The 22989-nt window shown below is 41.4% G+C and overlaps 1 protein-coding gene across 1 annotated transcript in view; it reads right to left on the bottom strand.

Annotated features, from left to right (window-relative positions):
* LOC136429508 (uncharacterized) overlaps positions 1–22989 on the bottom strand; it is a 49994-nt gene that overhangs the window by 5279 nt on the left and 21726 nt on the right. The window contains exons 20-25 of the mRNA XM_066419340.1: positions 17919–18029; positions 6261–6362; positions 3172–3561; positions 2260–2373; positions 1446–1682; positions 162–317 (exon numbers count right to left, since the gene is read on the bottom strand). Coding sequence (XP_066275437.1) covers positions 162–317; positions 1446–1682; positions 2260–2373; positions 3172–3561; positions 6261–6362; positions 17919–18029 — 1110 coding nt within the window. The remainder of the gene's footprint in view (positions 1–161; positions 318–1445; positions 1683–2259; positions 2374–3171; positions 3562–6260; positions 6363–17918; positions 18030–22989) is intronic.

Genomic DNA, 22989 nt, shown 5'->3' with positions numbered 1-22989 from the left:
ACGAAGTTTTTCGACATCATCAGTGGGGATTCTGAAATGCTTCATGGGAGGGGTGCAAGGCTATCCGAGAGATGGCAAATCTGAAGTGTCCTCTTCAATGAATACACTGATTTCCGTTGCAAATTTGAATAAAAGAACGATTGATTGAAGCGGTACCTCACCTGCTAGATTGCTTGTGGTGATTCCTAGTCGCCGATAAACGTTATCCCCAGAGTTTACGCCCCACACCTGATCGCTGGTTGAGCTGACATGCACCTGCTTCAGTTTTCCTGAAACATTGCTCCATCTAGATCCCTGAGGAGCACTTGAACTTATGCCTACAGTATTAGAGCATTGAATAGAAACATATGCATCAGCACTGATGAGATAGGAAATGTTCAGGAATCATGAGGGTGCTTAGTATCATCTATCGACCTGCATCAGACGGGATCAAGTAAAGCCCCCCTCTCACTGGACCCGCGGCACGCTGGCGGCGTCGCTGCGGCCGATTGAAATAACAAAGCACTCAACGAATTTCATCGACAAACAACGAATCTTTTTCACCTTTGTGTGTGTTGTTGTCTTTTTGTTCATACATGCACGTTTTGAAGGATATTCCCATTATAAAGTAAAGGGTAACACAAATCCAGTTTAGGACGCAGCGACGCCGCCAGCGTGCCATGGGTGCAGTGAGAAGAGGGCTTTAGTACATATTTCACTCCACATAGCCAAACAGGAATTCATTACTTTTCAGTAAGTTCTCATATTCTATTCCTGTATCTGTAATTAAAGTGTCAGTAAAATTCAGACCTCTGCAATGCACTCGGCCACTTGGTTTTCAAATGAAAACGGATGAAGTTATTTCTTGCTTGGCTCTGCAACAAGTCTCTGTAGCGTTTCTCTACCGCACTGATGGAGTTGCTAATGCTTTGCTTTGTTGGGCTTATATCATACAAATGTATTATGAGCACAATATGCTGAATGAGGGGACTAAGACAAGTTGAAGAGTGGCATGTAAGTTCATCTGTGTTGGTAGAATTCATTATTAACAAGACTAAACTTTTCGGCCAACACTGTCACTGTAAGAGAAATTGGGACTTACCCCAAACTTGTAAAGAGACTAACATATCTCAACACATCCACATCGAGTCTCCGGGACACTCAGTATCGTTAGAAGGAGTGAAAATCCTTGATTCGGAACCGGATTTCTTTGCAAGAGGAGTGAAGGAGGCAATATACATCAGAGCCCACAGACCTACCTTGAACAGAGACGGGGGGAGACACAAATTATCTGGCACGTATGACCCGCTACTGCGATCACGTGTCGCTGACGTCACGTTGCATTAGCCGAGTCATTCCGTGAACAGGGTTGATGGAGTCAACCGAAAATTTGGGGTAAGTCCCAATTTCTCTTACAGTGTTGGCCGAAAAGTTTAGTCTTGTTAATAAGTTGAAGAGTGGCTGACCTAATCGGATAAATATATCGTCGTTGCTGCTGACTCCCCAAACAGTGTTGTTTCCGGATGAAATCTGTTTTAGGCCACCATCGATGAGTTCCCAGCCCGTGCCCGGAGAGGCTTCGTTTTTGTACGTTCCTGTTCTGTAGTAGATCTGGTAGTCACTGTCCACTCCCCAAACACCTGATAGACCAACTGACACGAACGTAAGCCCACCAGCAATATGTTGCCATTCGAATTCTGCACCTGTAGAAACAATTGATTCGTTGCATTATGCCGTGGACTACCGTCAAGACTTTCAATTTATAGGAACGTCAATGTCATATGCATGTCTCATGCAGATAAAATGATTGTAGAATTCTTTCAATATTCTCATGTATGACTTACAGGTTAATTAGGATATGATGGGAACCTTCATCTAAGCTGACTAAGCCCGTTTGTTTTTGCAGTAGCTATAGCCAATGAGTGTCATGTAAGGTAATTCAAAATATGACCCTTTTCCCAATAACCTTGTCAACTAGTTCTAATCATGATCATGATGATCAGTGGCTATTAGCTGATCCACACGGTATATCTTGACCTGTCATGGCAAAACAATTCTCTGGAGCTCTGAGTGTGGTCATTTGTTTCACGTTCAAAAAATGCCCCAATCTGTTACTTTGCAATTCGCTGAGTGGAACGATTATCGAAGAGTTCGCGGTCGTGATGAATAGTGATCAGTTCATAGAAAAGAATACTGATGATAGTCTGATGCTGTGACCGATGCAGGTGGGATATATCAATTGCAACGATTCCAATACATACAAATAATAAATGACCATACCTGTTGTGGTGGCTACAGCAGCCCCTGCAGTTGACGGGACCACTGTGCTGGTAGATGCTGTTGTTGTGGTAGTAGTTGGAGGAGTCGTTGGAGGAGGTGTGGTGGTTTGCACGGCTGATGGATGAACAAAACATGAACTTATCATTTACGTGGTTTTCGGATAGACATACAAGTACATTGATGACATACAAGTACATTGATGACATCAAACCTATCAACACACTGCGACAGCTTCTCGTGGCGCCGAAGGACAAAACCACAAGAGAAGAGAAGTGAGGCGTGGTGTACCACATTCCGTGTCAGGGAACCACTAGACAAGGGACTTGTGAAGAATTCTACATCGGTGAGACAGAACGCTCTTTGAGAACTAGATTCCTTGAACACAAACGCCCCAGCTCGCATTCGTCTGAAGTCTCTCGACACATCCACATTGAATCTCCGGGCCATACCGTTTCGCTGGACAAAGTCAGAATTCTGGACACTGAACAGGACTACTTTATGAGAGGTATAAAGGAGGCAATATACATCAGGGCACCCCAGCCGTCGCTCAACAGAGACAGTGGGCGTTATAAAGTTCCTGGCACGTTTGACCAATTGCCGACGTCACGTATCCGCAATGACACGTGTCAATAAAGTCGCGTGTCCGTAACTCTTGCGAGTTTACGTTCGGCAGTGATTGGTCATTATTGATCCTGAAGAAGGCGACAGTAGTCGTCGAAAATTCGATCCGTGAATACCTTAGTGTTGGAAGAAAGTTTAGCATTGTATTATGATTACTACCAACACAGATGAGCTTTCATTATAGACATTGCGAAGTAATAGCATTTAAGCCCAACGGCAGAGAAATTAAACACCACTCAAAGTGAAGCGGCAGAGAAGACGGAAATATGAAAGGTTGTTGTTTGATCTTACCTTTTTCACAGATAACCCGCCTTGATCCACTGCAGTCATCATCTCGCCATTGATTGGGGTCCCCGTTAGTTGCCTTGATGATGACGACACAGTCCTGCTCGTCAATGTTATTTGGCTGTCCTGGCATCCAAGGGTTGAAACTGCCCAGTGAGGTGCCGTCCTCCCACACAAAGTTTCCTTCGATGTCCATATCGTTGAGTCCGATCCAAATATCAACGTCAGAGCTAAACTGATTTCTGTACTGCACTACAAAGTCATGAGTTGCCTGGTCTTTTGGCATTCCAATTTTTGCCCCGAAAGCTTCACACAGGGCTCTTGCTTCGATGTATGTTACTGACGTAGACTCCAGGAACGTGTACTGATTAGATCCATGTTGTGTCCAGTCGGGCCCTGTACAGTCATCAAAAGACGTTGTGAGTTTATGTTTTGACATACACTTTAAAAACTTAACAACCAACCTTCCAACACTCAGGTTTGGTCATAACCTATTCCCAATCCCAAGTCGTCTTCGCGAATATACCTGCAATGAAGATGGAACATTTGGCGATTTCTGCTTCCTTTTTTATAAAAAAAGGGTTCACTGGCTATACTGTAAGACATTGAAATAAGATCGGAATGAACGTGCAAAGGCGTCAATAACTCCAATATTTCTAATTTTCATAATAGCATTCCAGTTTATAGACAAAGAAAGTGAACTTCACATACGGGCAATAACAAAGGAGGAAACTATCATTAAATCAATTTAGAGGCCCTTAAGATCCACTGACCATCATTATCTGAAACACACAACCGCCTTCACACACGTACAACCTTCATTTTTTCAAGTAGGTATTGAATAACAAAGGATCTTCTTGGGGTTGAAGATTAATGGGATAATGGTAGGAACACAAACAAGTGTTATTGTGTAAGCAAGTAACAAAATGACCAATACATACATATATCTAATGAGCTGATGCTACAAAATGCAGTGACAAAAGTAAAAATGGTATGGGGTGTTATGAAGCTACGCTAAATAAAAGTCAAGTGAAGATGTCGGAATACTACAGAGAAGGAGTATGAAATGGAATAAACTTTATTTCGTTCACAATTATAGATGTACAATGGGAAAGCATACAAAATATATGACTATTCAAAATATACCTACTTCTACGTAGAGTTTGATATTCTAAGTTAGAGGGAGTTACGTTGACATACCTAGGACCCGACTTTCAAAGTCATAGTCCAGTTAAGTTGAGTTCCGACATTTCTTATAAACCTCTAAAAACTAAAGATCCTTGGCACACGTTAACAAGGCAAAAGAAATGTTGTCTTTACTGGTAATGTACTGAAATGCAAAGGTCTTTTGCAGGACCGACTACAACCTAAAATATGCCACAATTGGTCGAACCAACAATATGATTGTTAGCTGGTACAATGACAGAACTACGTTGGTCACACAATGACGTAACGCTGGGATACGGTGGCGACAGGGTTGAAGGTGTCTACTTCACACAGGCGTAGGTAGGGCTAGGGGTAGTGTAGAAACATGTGAGGATACGGTCAATCTTTCTACATCAACTGGAAGCGTCTACAGGTAAGTTGTGGTCTGGGGAACGTGGTTGGCATCAACTCGGGACAGGGGTAGCACACGGCCATCCATCCATACCACTGTTCCAGCTCAGGAAGAAGCCAGTAGAGACAATGCTGTAGTCCGAATGGAAGTAGACCGTCATGGTGTTGTTGGTAGAATTAAGCGGAGGAGGAACCTCGGTACCACACCACTTTCCCAGCAAAACGGCGGAGTCACCTTGCCCGTCCATTATCTGCAGTTAACATAGTTATACGTGTAAAGCAACAATCTATCTATGTATACATATATAGATATACATAACCATACATATATGTACGTTCATCTACGCTTTGCCAATTCTAAATCTAGTAAAATAATTTCAGTTCTGCATGGAATAACACAGGAATAGAGAGGAAATTATACTGTAATAGTCCATCTGATGATGTTAATAAAAAGTGATCCTTAAGTTTCTTGTAAAATGTGTGACTAACCTGGACGTAATCATAGCTGCATCTGCTGTGACTCTCGAGGGAAAAGTTGGCAAAAGTCAGGAATATTTGCCGTCCAGCGTTGACAGCAATGATCCAGGTGCAATCGAGGCGGTTCATGTAGACATCTGGGTACCCAGGGGTCTTTAGGAATCCGTTATTTGCGTTTAAAAATCCACCGCAAGCCGCGCTGACCGCTGCAGCAAATGTGTATATAATGGTGCTTGATATGTGCTTGGTTTATCCCAGGCTTTATTCATTTGGCCTTTAGAAAGTGCATTTTTTAACCATTTAGTCGACAAGTTACATTCGAGGACTATATATGCATGTTAAGCTCAGAATAATAGTTATCGCAATGATGGGATAGCGCTCCTAGCTAGCTGAAACTTGACATTCATAGGTAGACTGCAGTCGGAGACCAAAATGGCCCAACACCGTAGCATGATGTTGAAATTACTACCTTCTTGCATTTTCTTAATACTTAGAGACCTTAATCCCCACCCGGTTGCAATGTTTTTTTTTAAATAAAATCTAATTTACCATTCAGAAGGCCATTTTCTTACTGCAAGAAAAGTCATGGCATGAACGTTACAACAATTTTATTCCTTGGCCTACTGTTAAGAAACTATCCAGCCAACATTCAGGACTAGTAAAAACTTGACCCTCGAGCTCCTAAGTCGTTTGGGCGGAATATAACTGCCATTAAGATAGAACGATTATGGACTTCTGCTTCTGGTCTGCTTGTTGGTGGGACTGCGATCGATAAAACGATTGGTAAACTAGCAATATGTATACCGTGAAACAAAACAGGAACGATAACGACACTGATCGGCTTGCAAAGTCGTAACAAACTCAAAGAAGTGTACTTTGTGGGCGCGACCAAGCCAACCATATTAGTGTTTGTGTTAGACCTTAGCTTAAGAACTTGCGTTCGATTAGACATGATCAACACATCCTGTTTACACAACAATCGACCATTTTCTGTTGTCATCCCTACTTTGAAATTGATACATGAACGACCCCACGACATACGACATGTCAAATGACCATACCTGTTGTTGAGGCTGCAGCAGCCCCTACAGTTGACGGGACCATTGCGCTGGTGGTTGCTGCTGTAGTAGTACTGGCAGGAGTCGTAGGCGAAGACGTGGTAGCTGTTAGAAACAAAAGAGATAAGTTGGGATACAAGTCCAATCAAAACAAATCGTGTTTTCCCTAATGATCTCAATTCAAAGTGCTCCCCCCCCCCCGTCCCAGATATCCCAAAAAAGCCCAGTCTGGATAGGGTTTAATCTATTTTGAGGAACTTAAGATCTACTGACCATGAGTATCTGAAACAAACACACGCACACATACATCTTAAGGATTTTTTTGGGTTTAAAGATTAATTGAATAATGTTTGGAATACAAACCTGTGGCATTGTGTAAGATTCTTGTAAACAATGTAACAATACAAAACAATACATACACATTTCTAATGAACTGATGTTACAAAGTACAGTGACAGAATATAAAACGCTACGCAGTGTCATGATGCTACCCTTAATAAAGGTCAAATGAAGATGTCGGAATACTGCAAAGTAGGAGTATGAAATGGAATAATCTTTATTTCGTTTACAATTACTAAGTATAGATGAAAAATAGGAAAACATACAAAGCAAATGACTATGAAAATATGTCTAAAATAGCCTGACTTCTACGTAGAGTTTAACATTTCAAATGAAAGGGAATTACGTTGAAATACATATTGTACAGTTATAAGTTGAGTTCCGCCATTTCTTAGAAATCTCCAGAAACAAAAGATCCTTTGTACGCATAGAGACAAGATTTGTTGTCTCCCATGAGTAATGGAGCTTTTCTTACGATTAATGTACTGAAATGGAAAGGCCTTTTGCAGGACCCGACTACTACCGAAAATATCCCACCACAGGTTGAACGAACAATATGATTGATGGCTGGTGAAATGACAGACCCTTGGTCACACAATGACGTCACGCTGTGACGCAGTGACGACAGGGTTTAAGGTGTCTACTTCACACAGGCGTAGGTAGGGCAGGGGGTAGAAGCATGTGAGGGTACGGTCAATCTTTCTACATCAACTGGAGGTATTCTGGGATGGAAGCGTCTACAGGTAAGTTGTGATCAGGGGAACGTGGTTGGCATCAACTCGGGACAGGGGTAGCACACCGCGATCCATCCATACCACTGTTCCAGCTCAGGAAGAAGCCAGTAGAGACAATGCTGTAGTCCGTGTGGAAGTAGACCGTCATGGTGTTGTTGGTAGAATTAAGCGGAGGAGGCCCCTCGGTACCACACCACTTGCTCATCAAAACCGCGGAGTCACCTTGCCCGTCCATTACCTACAGTTAACATAGTGATACGTGTAAAGAAACATCAAGATGCCCATGGATCTGTGAAACAAATCTAAATGGTGCAGGGTAGCCAGTGCAGAAGTGCAAGCATATGCGACACAACATGAATATAATGGTCTTTGTTAAAGAAACATACGTGTTGAGAAAAAGGTACTACATTTATGTATATATATATATATATATATAGAGAGAGAGAGAGAGAGAGAGAGGGAGAGAGAATGTCATCTATGTATCAGTGAATGCCATACTCTGTACCTTGTACAATTGTTGTGCAAAAAAGTTATTATTATTATTATGATAATATATATATATATATATATATATATATATATATATATATAGATAGATAGATAGATAGATAGATAGATAGATAGATATATAGATATATAGCTATATAGATATATATATATGTATATATATAACCATCCATATATGTACGTTCATCTACGCTTTTGTAATTTTAAATCTATTATAATATTTTCAGTTCTGACTGAATCTGCCTGGAGTAACAAAGAAATAGAGAGAAAATTAAACTGCATTAGTCCATCTGATGATGTTAAAAAGTGACCCTTAAGTTTCTTGTAAAATGTGTGACTAACCTGGACGTAATCATAGCTGCATCTGCTGTGACTCTCGAGGGAAAAGTTGGCAAAAGTCAGGAATATTTGCCGTCCAGCGTCGACAGTAATGATCCAGGTGCAATCGAGGCGGTTCATGTAGACATCTGGGTACCCAGGGGTCTTTAGGAATCCGTTATTTGCGTTTAAAAATCCACCGCAAGCCGCGTGGACCGCTGCAGCAAATGTGTATATATGGTGCTTGATATGTGCTTGATGTATCCCGGGCATTATTCGTTTGGCCTTTAGAAGGTGCCTTTTTTTAAACTAAGAACTATTTAGTCATTATTATACAAGGTACGTCTGAGGACTATGCATTTCAAGCTTGGAATAATAGTTATCGCAATGACGGGAGAGCGCTCCTAACTGAAACTTGACATTCATAAGTAGACAGCAGTCGGAGACCAAAATGGCCCAACACCGTAGCATGATGTTGATATTACTACCTCCTTGCATTTTCTTAATTCTTAACGACCTTAAACCCCACCCGTATGCAATGTTTTTTTAAAAATGTAATTAACCATTCAGAAGGCCTCTTTCTTACTGCATGAAAAGTCATGGCATGAACGTTACAACACTTTTCCTTCCTTGGCATGCTGTTAAGAAACTATCCAGCCAACTTTCAGGACTGGTTAAAACTTATCCCCCTCCTAAGTCGTCTGGGCGGAATACAACTTCCATGAAGATAGAACGACTGTGGACTTCTACTTCTGGTCTGCCTGTTGGTGGGACTGCGTTGGATAAAACGGTTTGTAAACCTTGCAATATGTATACCGTGAAACAAAACAGGACTGATAACGACACTGATCGGCGTGCAAAGTCGTAACAAACCCCAAGAAGTGTACGCGAACAAGCCAACCATACTCGTGTTTGTGTTAGATTTTAGCTTTAGAATTTGCGTTACATTGAACATGATCAAGACATTCTGTTAACACATCAATCGACAATTTCATATTGTCATCCCTACTTTGAATTTGATACATGGAAGACCCATCGACGAAAGGTCAATGATCATTCATACCTGTTGTGGAAGCTGCAGCCGTTGACGAGACCACCGTGCTGGTGGATGCTGTAGTATTATTGCTGACAGGAGTCGTAGGTGGATGTGGGGTGGGTTGTGAGCCTGTTGGAGATACCCATGCAAAGAAGTTATTAACTTTAGGATATTTTCAATGACAGTACAATCTCCTCAATGGGTGATGTTGAGCAGTCTCTGTAACGTTGCAAAATTTGATTCTGCTTGTGAACGAAAAAACATTACATCGAAATTGTATTAACCGATCTTTAACTCGTAAATAAATGACTCTTGAAATATCATTAACGTATTTCTACCATTACGATGAAATGGTTTACACTACAATGTCCGTGTACCAGAAACGATTTCATTCATAGCTAATCAAACAACAAACTGACCAACTGTATGGTTGCATACCCCATGACTGATTATCGTTCAGTCTTTGACTAAAGACTTGTCATGATATTAACAACAGCTAGATGTGCAAACGGTGATACAAAAGGTTGTTAGGTGTAACATAACTCATTATCTCCGGACCGAGGAAGTGATAAGTCGTTACCACGTGATAGTTACTTGCCACACTGACAGAAAACTGTACAATACATTAATACGACCAAACAATATTAATACCGATAACAGACAAGCAAAGAAGATAAATGTTGGAAAAACACTTTGCAATACATTACCTCTCGCACAAAGGGCGTCCATGTTGCTCAGGGTTTGCCCAGCCTGACACCACCTCGATGATGTCACTCCGCATGCGCCGTCATTGGTTTGCCATCCCCGTACAGCTACAAAAGTGCTATGCAGTGGCGCACATGTCTTTGGATTGGTGGAACCGCAAATGTGATGTGCAAGAACTTCGTGGAGAGCTTCTACTGATGAAATTCCGTTCCCAACCGGGATGGTTTGACAGTAGGAATACCAGAAGTTCGGATAAGCTTGTTCGCTCGCCCTCACGCACACCGTTTGCATCCCCTGGGCTTCGCAGGCGGTGCGGAGGTTGGCGCTAATCATATATCCACTCACGGGCACTTTGTAGATGTCAAATCCGTAAAACGAGGACATCAGTAGAGAATAACCTGTAGTGAACAGACAGAAAAAAAATGCAACAATAACGTTATTCAATGAATACGTTTCCAACAATTGTAATGTTTTATTTGCAAATTCAAGCCCGTAGGATAATTGCAAGAGTACAAACAGTAGAAAGGGTAACAATGGTAACGAGTATCTATTCTATGCATCTAACTAAAAGTTCTACATACAACATTACTGGGGGGTTTGACCTCTTCTTTGATGACAGTGGCTGACGAAAAGTCCCACGTTTTTAATGATAAGTACTAGTGGGCTTTGTGATTTTAGTAGAAATATATTGACAATAATATAACAATAACAATACTGCAGCACATTGAAGCTTTGATAAGCCACTCGATGGCCATTTGCGTTTTAGTGAACCATAGCCCAAGCATTAGTGAGCTTGCTCTACATCAGCCCGTAGAAACTCTAGTCTGGTAAACCTCTCCTCCCCAAGTCATGTTAACAGATATAACTTCCGAGAAGAAAGAACAATTGGAGATGTTTGCATTTTTTCTGCTTGTTGATGTTTTTTGGTCAACAACAACTCGTAAACTGGCTATATAAAATTAGAATAGAATAATAAGAATGTAAACAGCCCCTATGAATATCGACTGTTGAAAGGCGTAATAAACACGACTTAAAAAATTATGGGCGTGACCATGCAAACGTTATTGGTATTATAGTAAGATGTGTTAATTGCAAGCATATGCCCTAAGGCTAAATGCAAGTACATAGTGCATGGGTATACTGGTACAGATAAATACTACAGTCATTTCTACTTACTATTACATTCTAAATAATCATCGTCCAATCATACAAAGTATCACGTGAGCTATCTACATACCAAAATTCATGACCATCCATCAAGCCCATCTTGAGTTGTAGTATTTTCTCATTAATTATGCAAATGAGTTCCACATTTGCATAGTTGATATCTATTAACATTTATCTCTTCCTCAGATACATATGTCACATGTTTGAGAGTCCTACCTTGGAATTTGGCGGCTGTATAAACTTTCCTCATTAATTATGCAAATTAGATACTGATTGGGATAATAAGTATCTAATCATGTACATCATCACTCAAGCTACTTGTCAAAATTCATGACCATCCATCAAGCCCTTCTTGAGTTATTGCCTTTCAAACTCTGAACCTAAACCTGCTCTTGCAGTTCTAAAAAAGCCGCTAGGGGGTTTTGGCCACTTACTCTCTGTCCAAAGAGCTATCTACCACTCAAAAACCAGTTCCATAGCTTGTCCAGAACACGAGATATCAAAACAGGAAGTTCCGCTGTAGTATCGTAACAAGCCGCTAGGGGACCCAAAATCTAATCTACAAAATATGAAGACAATCCATCCAAGCCTTCTCGAGTTATGTTGTACGTTACAAACATCCAAACAAACATACAAACGCTGGCCTATGCATAACCTTCTCGGCGAAGGTAAATACATCAATCTAGTTATATTAGGGTATGGCTTCTTCTTTTCAGGCAGTGGAAGACGAATTAACCAACTTCTCCTATAATATGTGGGTTCCTTGATTTTAACAGTAGTATTATAAACATTATCCTGGAAAATTTCTGTTCACACTGGAATTGTCCGTTTCCCTGTTGTCATGCTCACTTTGAATTTAATACATGAACGATCTCATACCTGCTGTGGTGGCTACAATTGCCCCTGTAGTTGACAGGACCATCGTGCTCGTGGCTGCTGCTGTAGTAGTAGTAGTAGTACTGGCAGTCGTCGTGGGTGGAGACGTGGTGGTTTGCGAGGCTGTTGGAGATACCCAGGTGGGAAATAAAAGAAAAATAAGAAGAAAGAGTTGGGATACAAATCCATGGAACCACAAATAAGATGTGCAAGAACTTCTTGGGTATTTTCTGATGATGAAATATCGTTTCCGACCGGGATGGTTGGACAGTAGGAATGCCAGCGGCTCGGCTAAACTTCTTCGTTCGCCCTGTGGCACACAATCTGTATCACCTGTGCTTCGCAGGTGGTGCGGAGGTTGGCGCTTGTCATGTATCCACTCACGGGCACTTTGTAGATCCGTAAATCCGTCAAATCCGTAAAACAAAGGCATCAGTAGAGAATCGCTTGAACAGACAGTAGAACCAAAAGCCCCTGTCACACTTGTGCGTATATACAAGTCCGCATATGTTGCGTTTTAACATGTTTCTGGTTTAGGTTAAATTTGCAGCCAAATAAGTGATTTCTTAGGTTGCACAAAGGTGGGTCAAAGTAGAAAACAACCTATTCCCCGCAAACCTTAGTTAAACCAAAAACTTCAATATCGCAGAGACGAGCGACGTAGGCGCCAGCTTCCTAGGGGGTCCGGGAGTATGCCCCCCCGGAAATGTTTAGAAATTGAACCTTCTGATATGGCATTTCCTGTGTTTTTGACAGGATTTCAAAGGAAGAAATCTGAGACAAAGTTATCCGTTTTTTTTAGTATTCCAGCTCCGCTGGTGATACAAATAAGTCCACATTGAAAAAAAAAAAAACCTTGGACGTAAAAAAGTGGAACCTCGAGCGTTTCAAATTCTAAGAATTGAACCTTCTAAAAGGACACTTCCTGTGTTTTTGAGAGAATTTCAGAGGAAAAATCAAAGACAACGTGTTTTATAGGATTCTGGTCTCTGTGGCGTTGTTGGTGATAGAAATAAGCCCGCCTTGAAAACATTAAAAAGTAGACCTTCAAGCCTGTGAAAGTTGACCTTCAAGTGTGCTCCCGCAGTTTACAATGGTCCAATAATCCTACCAAGAGACGTACCTGCGAAGACCTCCACCTCACAGAGTGTAAGGGCTCTCCCTGTACCGCTCAGAGCTATCCCCACATATCGGCCGGTCAGTCCGCCGCAGTTCACCGTGATGACGGCCTTCCCTACCACGGACTGCGGCCCGCCACAGGTCGGGTTGGCCGTCACGTCCGGATTGTCGCCCACGTAAACCGTGAAGCCTTCCAGCCTGTCCGAGCAGCAGTCCCCCCGGTTGGTGACGACCACCAGACCCGCAGACTGACTGCTGCCCAGGTCGACTCGCCACCACGGGTCGCGTTCTTCTGTCGTATGGGTGCAGGAAAGCCCACCGTACATGGGAGTATCGTCCCCGTCTACAGCACGACCGGGAACACCTCCACCGTTAGTACTCGACTGGGTCGCAGGGCGGTTCAGGGCGATGTTAGTAGTGCCTGCACCTTGAACAGTGAACAAAATTGATAGTCACGGTGTTACAACCAAATGTCGTTTTAATTTCTTACGCCCATCGTCTAAACTTCTTATAATATTTATTTATTTGGAAGTGTAACAAGACACTACACGGTCTCTCAGGCAGCATGGCTGATTTCGAGAGCCAACATTTACAGGGACAAAACACAAATGTATAAATTGAAAATTGCACTTAACTAAGTTATAATACAGATTAACTTAACATTAAAATTGGTCATACAACTCAGTTATGTTATATAATATACGTTCTTGATACGCTACTTAAACTTGCGTTTGATAATACGATATTTGGATAAGAATGTACATTCTAGCATGAATCAGCAGGTCGATTCAACGATACCGTGTTAAAGAAATCGTCAGAATTGCGATATCGTTTACCTGCTGACGATAATGTCAGGTACGTTTTATAACGATATCCGAGCAAAGGGGTTTTGTTGTGTAAAACGGAATATAGCGATATCTTTGTTCAGAGACGATATCGTAGACATGAAAATACGTATATTGTAGACGCATTTTCGCTAGTTTAAGCTACGTATTTTAATACGACATTTTGACACGGAAATGATGCCATACACATATTAAGGTCAACGTTTCTATGATATGCGATATTGAAGAAAATTTAAGCGCGATTCGTTGTGATATTAAAAACGTCCCTATTTCAGCATAAATGACATATTTAGGCCTATCAAGGGTACGTTTTTGAGTATGGTATCTTGTCACAAAAATTGTAAAGTAGTTAATAGGTCATGAAAAGGTCCCTTTGTAAGGACCCTGTCGTGTACCCGCTATATTGACACCATAGAAGACATTTATTCGTTCATTAAAGGTACCTTTTTCGACATCGATATTTTGATACGGAAAAAATCGATGTCGAAAAAGGTACATTAAATAAACATATTACTTAATACGTCGGCGATGGTGTAAATATAGCGTTAAAACGTCATTTTGGGTACACGACAGGGTCCTTACGAAGGTAACTTCTAGCTATCTTACAATTCTCGTGTCCAAAACGTACCTTAGACAAGAGTAGATATGTCTTTGATGCTATAATAGGGACATTTTTAATATCGGAATGATGTGCTACATTTTCCTTCAATTCACATGTTTGTTATGAAGACGTAATACGTTATTTCGTTACCATGCGGTAGGGTGAAATATGCGTTGAAACCAAAGCATCGTTATCCTCGCGTAAGCGTGCCACCCATATTTCCAATGTGGTTATGTCCCACTTGAAACCATAGCATCGTTACCCGTCGCTCGGCTTCCACGTGGGGTACGCGAGGAGATTCAATAAGGATGCTGTATATCTCGTTACCGTACGGAAACAAAATAACGTAACGTTTTCGCACTATACATATTTTGGTCAACGTTGCTATGATATGCTATATTGAAGTAAATCGAAGCACGCTATTGTTCCGATATAGAGACCGTCCCCATAACAGCATAAAGGCCATATTCGCGCCTGTCTAAGGTACGTTTTTGAGTACGGTATTTTGACACGATAATTAAGGTAGTTAAAATGTCCCCTTGTAAATAGCCTGTCGTGTACCCAGAACTATTTTTTTTAAACGCTATATTCATACCGTAGTAGACGTTATTCGTTCATTAAAAGCACCTTTTTCGACATCGATTTTTTGACACGGAAATGATGCCATAGTATGCCTAGCTTCCACGTGGGACACACGAGGAGATTCTATAAGGATGCTGTATATCTCGCTACCGCCTGATAACGAAATAACGTAACGTTTTCGCAATATACATATTTAGGTCAACGTTTCTAAGATATCACCCCGACCAATCAAATCACGTGAATCGCATTGAAACTCAGATTCGTATCAGCCATTTTCCGACAAATTCCTTTCTAAGTTGCGTTAACGACTAAATATGACAAAATAAACTAGCCAGTAAGATGCTGGAAGGTGTCAGCTTTCCTGAGATGTTTTCAGATTGGCAATTTTGGCACTTTGGAAGTAATAGAAAGTGACCGCGATTTAACGTTTAAAGAAAAGTAGTAGAAACTATTTTTTTGTAAACGTTAAATCGCGGCAGAAAGCATATGAAATATCGTAAAAAGTAGCCTGGGTGCCAGACCACCGCGCTCCTGGAGCTAATCCTTCGGCCGGGGAAGCAACTCGCGCCGCCGCCACAGATAGCACACGGCCCACTAATTATCTCTCACGCGGGGCGCTAGCGCGATAGATATCAGGGTTCGGCTGCCAAGCGCGCCCTGGTGCTAACTCTATCCCTACTACCAGGTCTTCCCCGGCCAAAAAGGCTTATCATCGCATCGCGCGAAAGGTCTGGTATCCAGGCTACGTAAAAAGCTGTAACAGTGTGTAAAATCTATCGCCCATTCAGTGCCTCGAGCAGTTAAGTTTTTTTCCCTGCTATGTGGAAAGACAGTTCCCAAAAGGTATTACCAAAAACGAAGTCCTTATGGAAAGCGCTCGTGAAATTACTAGAATATTTGTCACATTGATCCCAGTACTATAACTAGTGTTCCACGACCTCATACCTTCGTCGACTGATGTTAGCCTTTTCGAGTGACACATGAAAAATGTCTCTCATATTGTATGCAAATAAGGTCCTCATTTGCCTAGATTATATCAAGTGACCATTTTCTCTACCCAAGTAACACAAGTTTTATATAGTTTGAAAGTCTTATCTTTAGCATAAAAGGCCATTGTCGCATTTGTCATTAATTATGTAAATGTTGTCATTTTGCATAATATATGGTACATTTACCTAAATTAACTTCCAAATGCCTCAAGAATGAAATCCCTATCATTTTCGACTATGATATATGGAATTATAATATTTTCTCACTAATCATGCACATTAGGTCTTCATTCGCATGATTGATATCTATCAATTGTCCTCTCTTTTTCATATGACGCGGTAATTTGCCGGTGCTGGAAGTGCGTGGTCGTCACCCTGATTTCTGCCCCAGATTGCTTGGTGATCGTTGTTGCTGTGCATATGTTTTTATATCTCCTGAAAAGCCCCTGAGTTGAAGTAATTTTGGGCGTGGTGAAGTTGGTTCGCCATCTTAGCCTTTTTTTGTATTAGTCCGCGGCAACGGTAGTGCGTTTTTTTTTTTTCGCCTGATGACCCAAGTAGCAGCGTTTTTAATGAATTTTCCCCGAATTTGCGTCATCGGAGATGGCGAAAAAGTTAGCACATGACTTTTTTATTTATTTTTTCTATTTTTCAGAGACACCATTCACTAAGCTTTCTCAGCATATATGCCATTACCCCAGGAAAACTCCTGTTTTAAGCAGGTTCGATCAAAAAAGTGTAAAGAATTATAATTTTCGGGTCCAACATTTACATTTTACTATGGTTTCTACCCGAAATAAAGGGACAACAGACGATACCGTTAAATACATCGGAAACCAGCAATAAACCGCTTTTCGCCGATATGATTACATTTTCCGTCCTTCTTTTCTTGGCGGAATTGTAGCCCCTAGGCCTGAGGGTGTCGGCCTACATACGAAATCGTAAAAAAACTCCGGTCCGAGACCTTACATATGTCACCTGTTTGAAAGTTCTATTATAGAATGCAGCGGGTTTACTTACTTTTTTCATTATGCAAATTAGATTACGATTTGCATGATTAATATACGATTATGTAAATCATCACTCAAGCTATCTACATACCAAAAATCAAGACGATTCGTCGACACCTTGACTTATTCTCTTTCAAAGTTTAAATCTAAAACAGCTCCTGCAGTTCAAATAGGGAGTCTAAATCTATATGACTTACTCTCTTCTATAAGAGTTATCTACCACTCAAAAATCATGACCACAGCAGTATCATAGGAAGGCGCTAGGGAGCCAAATCTATAATCATCTCAAGGACTCAAGAAGACCTACCCATATACCAAATATCATGACAATTTAAGTGATCGTGAGACACATAGACACACACACGAATGCTGACTAAAACATAAATCTCCCTCCCGAGCGGTGAAGAGGAGAAGCAGTCGGCGATAGCTAAATTATGGTAGTTGCAAGTTAGTGACGACGATTCTATGATGTGTGCGTATACTTAATAATCCTTTTCACAACCACTGCACACCTACCGAAAATCATGAAGATCCATTAAAGGTTTCTCAAGTTATGCTCTTGACTTACAAACAGACCCACCCCACAGCTGGCGTAAACGAAAACATAATCTTCTCGGTGAATATAATACCGGCTCCACCTCTGAGGCATTGCCTGTCTGTAATTGTGGGCTCGACCAAGCCAAACTAACTGATATTTTTATGAACATTATCCCGGCAAATGTTACATCGTAATTGATCGTTTTCCTGTTGCGTTGCCTTATACTTACGCTATTCTCACTTTAGATTTGATACATGGACGACCCCACGACATAAGAAAAGTTAAATGACCATACCTGTTGTGGAGGCTGCAGCAGCCCCTGCAGTTGAAGGGATCACCGTGCTGGTGGCCGATGTTGTAGTAGTACTGGCAGGAGTCGTTGGTGGAGGTGTGGTGGTTTGTATGGCTGTTGGAGATGAAAGGGAGGGAAACATAAGGACGGGTTAGACTTTATTGAAGAAACTCCATTAGCAGTGTGCCCTAAAGCCCCCCTCTCACTGGACCCGCGGCACGCTGGCGGCGTCGCTGCGTCCTGAACTGGATTTGTGTTACCCTTAACTTTATAATGGGAATATCATTCAAAACGTATAAGTATGACCAAAAAGACAACAAAACACACAAAGTTTAAAAATATTCGTTTTTGTTCGATGAAATTCGTTGAGTGCTTTGTCAATGCGATCGGCCGCAGCGACGCCGCCAGCGTGCCGCGGGTTAAGTGAGAGGGGGGCTTAAGGCACATCACTAGTCTTTCTGGACTTCTTACCAATACACAAATAACAATACATACAGTAACGATGACAACACAACACACATCCAACATGTACATTCATTACAGGTAGTAGCATGTCATCAAAATTACTGTCTAGTTGTCGTGTTTACTGAAAATGATTGAAATAATTAGTTCAGGGTCCTACTTGAAAGTCCATACGATTTGCTTAATCGGGTTAGAATACATAAGCTGGTGTGTTGCCTCGAAGGGGCTTAAGGTTTGCGGGGGAAAGTTGTTTTCTGCTTTGATCCACCGTTGTGGAGCCTGGTTATCAAACCTAAGAAATCACTTATTCGGCTGCAAACTTGACCTAAATCAAAAACATGTTAATTCGCAATCCATGCGAACTTGTATATACGCACACGTGTGACAGGGGCTTTAAGCCCAGTACACACTTGACATGTGTGCATATGTGATTCCGTATAAGTTTCGTATCAAACTTTGTTAATATGCAACCGTACGCTCAGAAGTTCTTCGAAAAAATATAAATATGTGTGACGCCTTCCCAGCGAACAAACAACAAATTCAGCGCAATCTAATGCGTATGAGGTGCACACCGCCATTTTTCTAGCTGTCAAAAGCTGCATATACAACTCGCATTCTGTGCGAATTCCCGATTTATCAAAAATGCGGCAGATCCATAGCGTGAACACAAACCTTTTTTTCATCATTGACCGACGAAAATGGGGATCAGCAATCATATTCTTGCAAGATATTAAGAGTACCCTGGATGTTCGGCGAGCACGCTGTCTGTATGCTGTATGTGCGTTGTCATACGTTATATTTAATAATCGATAACCTTTATTGTACGTTCATGACCAATCAGGTTAGGTACAGCCATACAGATAAAAGTCGTAAAAAAAAAGAACCTATAATGACACTGGCTGATTTTAATCAAAAACATTGGTTTTAAAACTACTCTAAATATTGGTTCTGCTTTTTCTCGTCTCTTTTTGATGTTGAAAATATACGTTGTGATACGTTACGATGACGTTGACCTGACGTCACGCTCTGCACGAGTTATATCTCAGCTCGCAGGTTCAGACCTTACCGCATGCTGGCACGCCACAGAGCTCAAATCTCGTTCCAGGGTCCGTGGTGTAGCACCAAACTCCGGGTTCGCCGTCCGGATTCCGGCAGTAGTTCTCCTCCAGTCCGGATGACGGGTAAGCGGTTGTTTTGTCGTGTGCATGAGGCGTCTGACTGTCCCAGCGCTGACACGTTTTGCCTGTTTCGGTCACAGCGGCTGTTCCTCTGTAGGATGCTCCATTCCCCTTCTGACAGTCTTATAATAAATAAATAGATAAATAAATAATGTAGAATAAAAACAGAATCAGGTATGCGTGTATAAGGAACGCGTAACAGATCATTGCTTGACATAATAACGCGTATCCGACTGACACAAATGCAAACTTAGACTAAGAAATAATGTGTGCTCATATGTACCAAAATGCTTGCCGAGCATTGCCGATAAAGACATATCACATGTATACTGTTATATGATTTGCTTCGCAGGAAGTGATAACATCCCACCGATACAATATAGCAAACGTTACGTACTACGGATATTGCATCGTTTCGGTGTCAAAACAACGGACGCAATATGTATCATTAACGTCAAGTGTGCTATAGAACACGTGACGTTCGACCTAGTACCATCGCTTTATTTTTCATTTCATTTCATCACATTCAACTATTGAATGTGTACCTTCCATATATCGACATCTAAATAGCTTACAAAACAAGAATGGTATTTTTCCTTACTTTGTGACATTCCAGAGTGGTTCAGTTCTGTGAGAGGTGGCTGAAAGCCCGAGTCGGTGCGAGTGATTGGACATGCACAAAAGTATAGTGCGTACTCGCCCAACATCAAGGGTATTCTCAATATTTACTGCGAATATGATTGCTGACCAACATTTTTGGCGGTCGATGATGACAAAAGGGTTTATGTTCATGCTATGGAGGCTGCACACGTCATGAAAATGGCGGGAATCGAATTTGCATTGGATACGCTTGGCATTCAACGGAAGTATGCCATACATGTTGTCGGTGCAAAGCCCCTGGCACACTTGTGTGTGTATAAAAGTCCGCATGAGTTGCGTAGTAACATGTTTTTGGTTGATATTAAGTTAGCAGCCGAATAAGTTATTTTTTGATTTGATAACTAGACTGCTCAACATACGCAATAGATGCGTATAAATGAATTTGTTATTTGTACGCTAGGTGTGCACCACACATACGTCAATGTATTCGAAAAATTGTTCTGCTTTGTATTGACAGCATTCTATTCGGAACTCATACGGAATTGCATATGCCTGCCTACAAGTGGATAGAGAGTTAATTGGAGAATTCCTTATTTTTCCATTCCTATCTCTTGGCAATCCCCTCCCAGTTTAAGGTCATTGTCATTGAACAAAGTCTTTATTCGCGACATCTGGATTGGAATCAAACACGTGCAGACAAATTAACAAAAATTATTGCGAAAATGATTTGTCAAAATAGTCTTATTTCTTACGAACTGAACTCTCTTCATGACTTAAGGTCTCATTCATGAGTTTTTTCGCCCCATAGGCTTATATGTTATAAAACGTGTTTTACATGGGCGCGTTCGTAATGAAGATAGGAAAAATGTGCTAATGTTTTCCTTTCCATGTTGAGACCATTTACCCTAGATTATGTAAAAAAAATGACAACATTTTCACTACACACAATCTCTTTTGATAGCAATTACAAACTGCACTTGGCTACACGTCAACCAAAAAGGCATTTCCAGCTGTAAGCGCAGGACCGAATCACACACACTGCCCGGGCTGTGTACTTCCAACCTCGCGCGCGGCTGCCGAACTTTGCCTACTAATTTCTTCAGTTACAAACAAGCTTTCATCAGTTTGATGCTTGATATCAGCTGGGCTAGCTAAAAGGGGTTTACACCGATATAGACACACGTACATGCCGACGTTCATTTTTTGGGGCACGGACTCCTTTACCCACTCGGAGTAATACAGGAATGAGACCTTATGTTCCTTAAAACTTACTTGTTTCACAGATGTATCTAACGGTAGAACTGCAGGATCTGTCATTCCACAGGTTTCTGATTTGACTGTTGCCGTTTGTTCCGAAAACATAAATGGAACACTCCTTGCCATCGTCGGGTTCCCCTGGAGCCCAGGCAGCAAATTCACCAAGCACCGTGCCTTGGCTGTCGACCCACGTCCCGTCCGATAAAGTTAGACCTGCCCAAAACTTAGCATCTCTGTAATATACAGTTAGAAAATACATCAATTTTGCATCAGTCCAAATCTGTTTTTACGCAATATTCTAGGAGGTGAAACACAAGTATGATATATATCGTTGCCTACGGTGAGCAGTGTCTAATGGAAGTATAAGATGTTCGCGCATGCGCGTTATGATTAGCAGCAACTGAAAGAAAATGTATGTGTGCGGAATCAGTTCCTTTACTTCAAATCTGAAATCGAATCCTGTACAGTATTTTTTACATGTATATAGTATATGACATAACTCACATCGTGTAATTGATACATTTAAACTAATAAAAGTATTTTTGAGTTGGAAAGACTGGATTCTTACTCGTCTAAACAGTTCTTGAAAAACACCAGATACGCCAGCTCGTTCGAGTCCAGCGGAACGGGGACCATTCCTCCCACGGCGGTGCACCCTGCCTGGGCCGTAGCGTAGTCGACGAGCTCGTCAGATACTGTCACGTACGTCTTGTTATTGGGTAGATTGATGTAACTCTCCGTTGGGCAGCTCGCGGGGAGATCCCAACCTGCACGAATGGGAATAATGAACATTTAAGATGTTTTTCACCGGCAACCTCACTTGGTTTCAGTTCCTATATTGAGATTTGTTTGCAGCGAAGGCCTATTTTTGGACAGTCTTTTGTTATTTACTCAGATCCACATGGCCAGCTGCAGGAACCTTGATTTTTTACTTGGGTTGTCGTAAAAATGTCTCAATGTACTGATAAATGTTATTTATGTAATGTGGTTTTGCATGAGGAACGAGATTTTATATATTCCTATCTATCAGTTTACTGGCCGAATGGATACAAAGTCCTGCTGTCCAGCAACATGCCTTATTACTATTTAGAGCGTTCCCTAATCACCCCCTCTCTCTCTCGTCTCAGTACAAGTGTTTATTTGCGATGAACAACGTTCGGATAAAAGAAATATTGCGAAAATAATGTTGAACAGATTTTATGATTTTGTACGTGAAAGCTAACGGGGAACAAACTGTACCGCGTGGTAGTAAAATGAGTCGGATTCCAGATCATATGAACTAGTTTGCTGAGTTTATAGGCGTTTGAAAGCACGTTGCCGTTTAAGGTAAGTCGGCTGCACTTAAGTCGACATCCGCTTCGTCGACTTCGTTTAAAAGAAGGCACCAAAAGCAGATAAAAAAGCACCACAATTTTGTTTCCAGTTATTTTGAAAATCTTACCCTACTTTTGCAGTGCACCACAAAACAGCTTTTACCACGTCGGTGTCAGTCAGTTTGTGGTACCTAATCATGTAAGTCTGCATTGACGAAATACTGTGTCCTGCTGCCTTAAAAGTGTTGCGCCGTTTTATTCCAT

The sequence above is a fragment of the Branchiostoma lanceolatum genome, chromosome 3 (genome assembly GCF_035083965.1).
Source record: "Branchiostoma lanceolatum isolate klBraLanc5 chromosome 3, klBraLanc5.hap2, whole genome shotgun sequence".
NCBI lineage: Eukaryota > Metazoa > Chordata > Leptocardii > Amphioxiformes > Branchiostomatidae > Branchiostoma > Branchiostoma lanceolatum.
The sequence above is the reverse complement of the archived record's forward strand: the minus strand, read 5'-3'. Positions and strand labels throughout refer to the sequence as shown.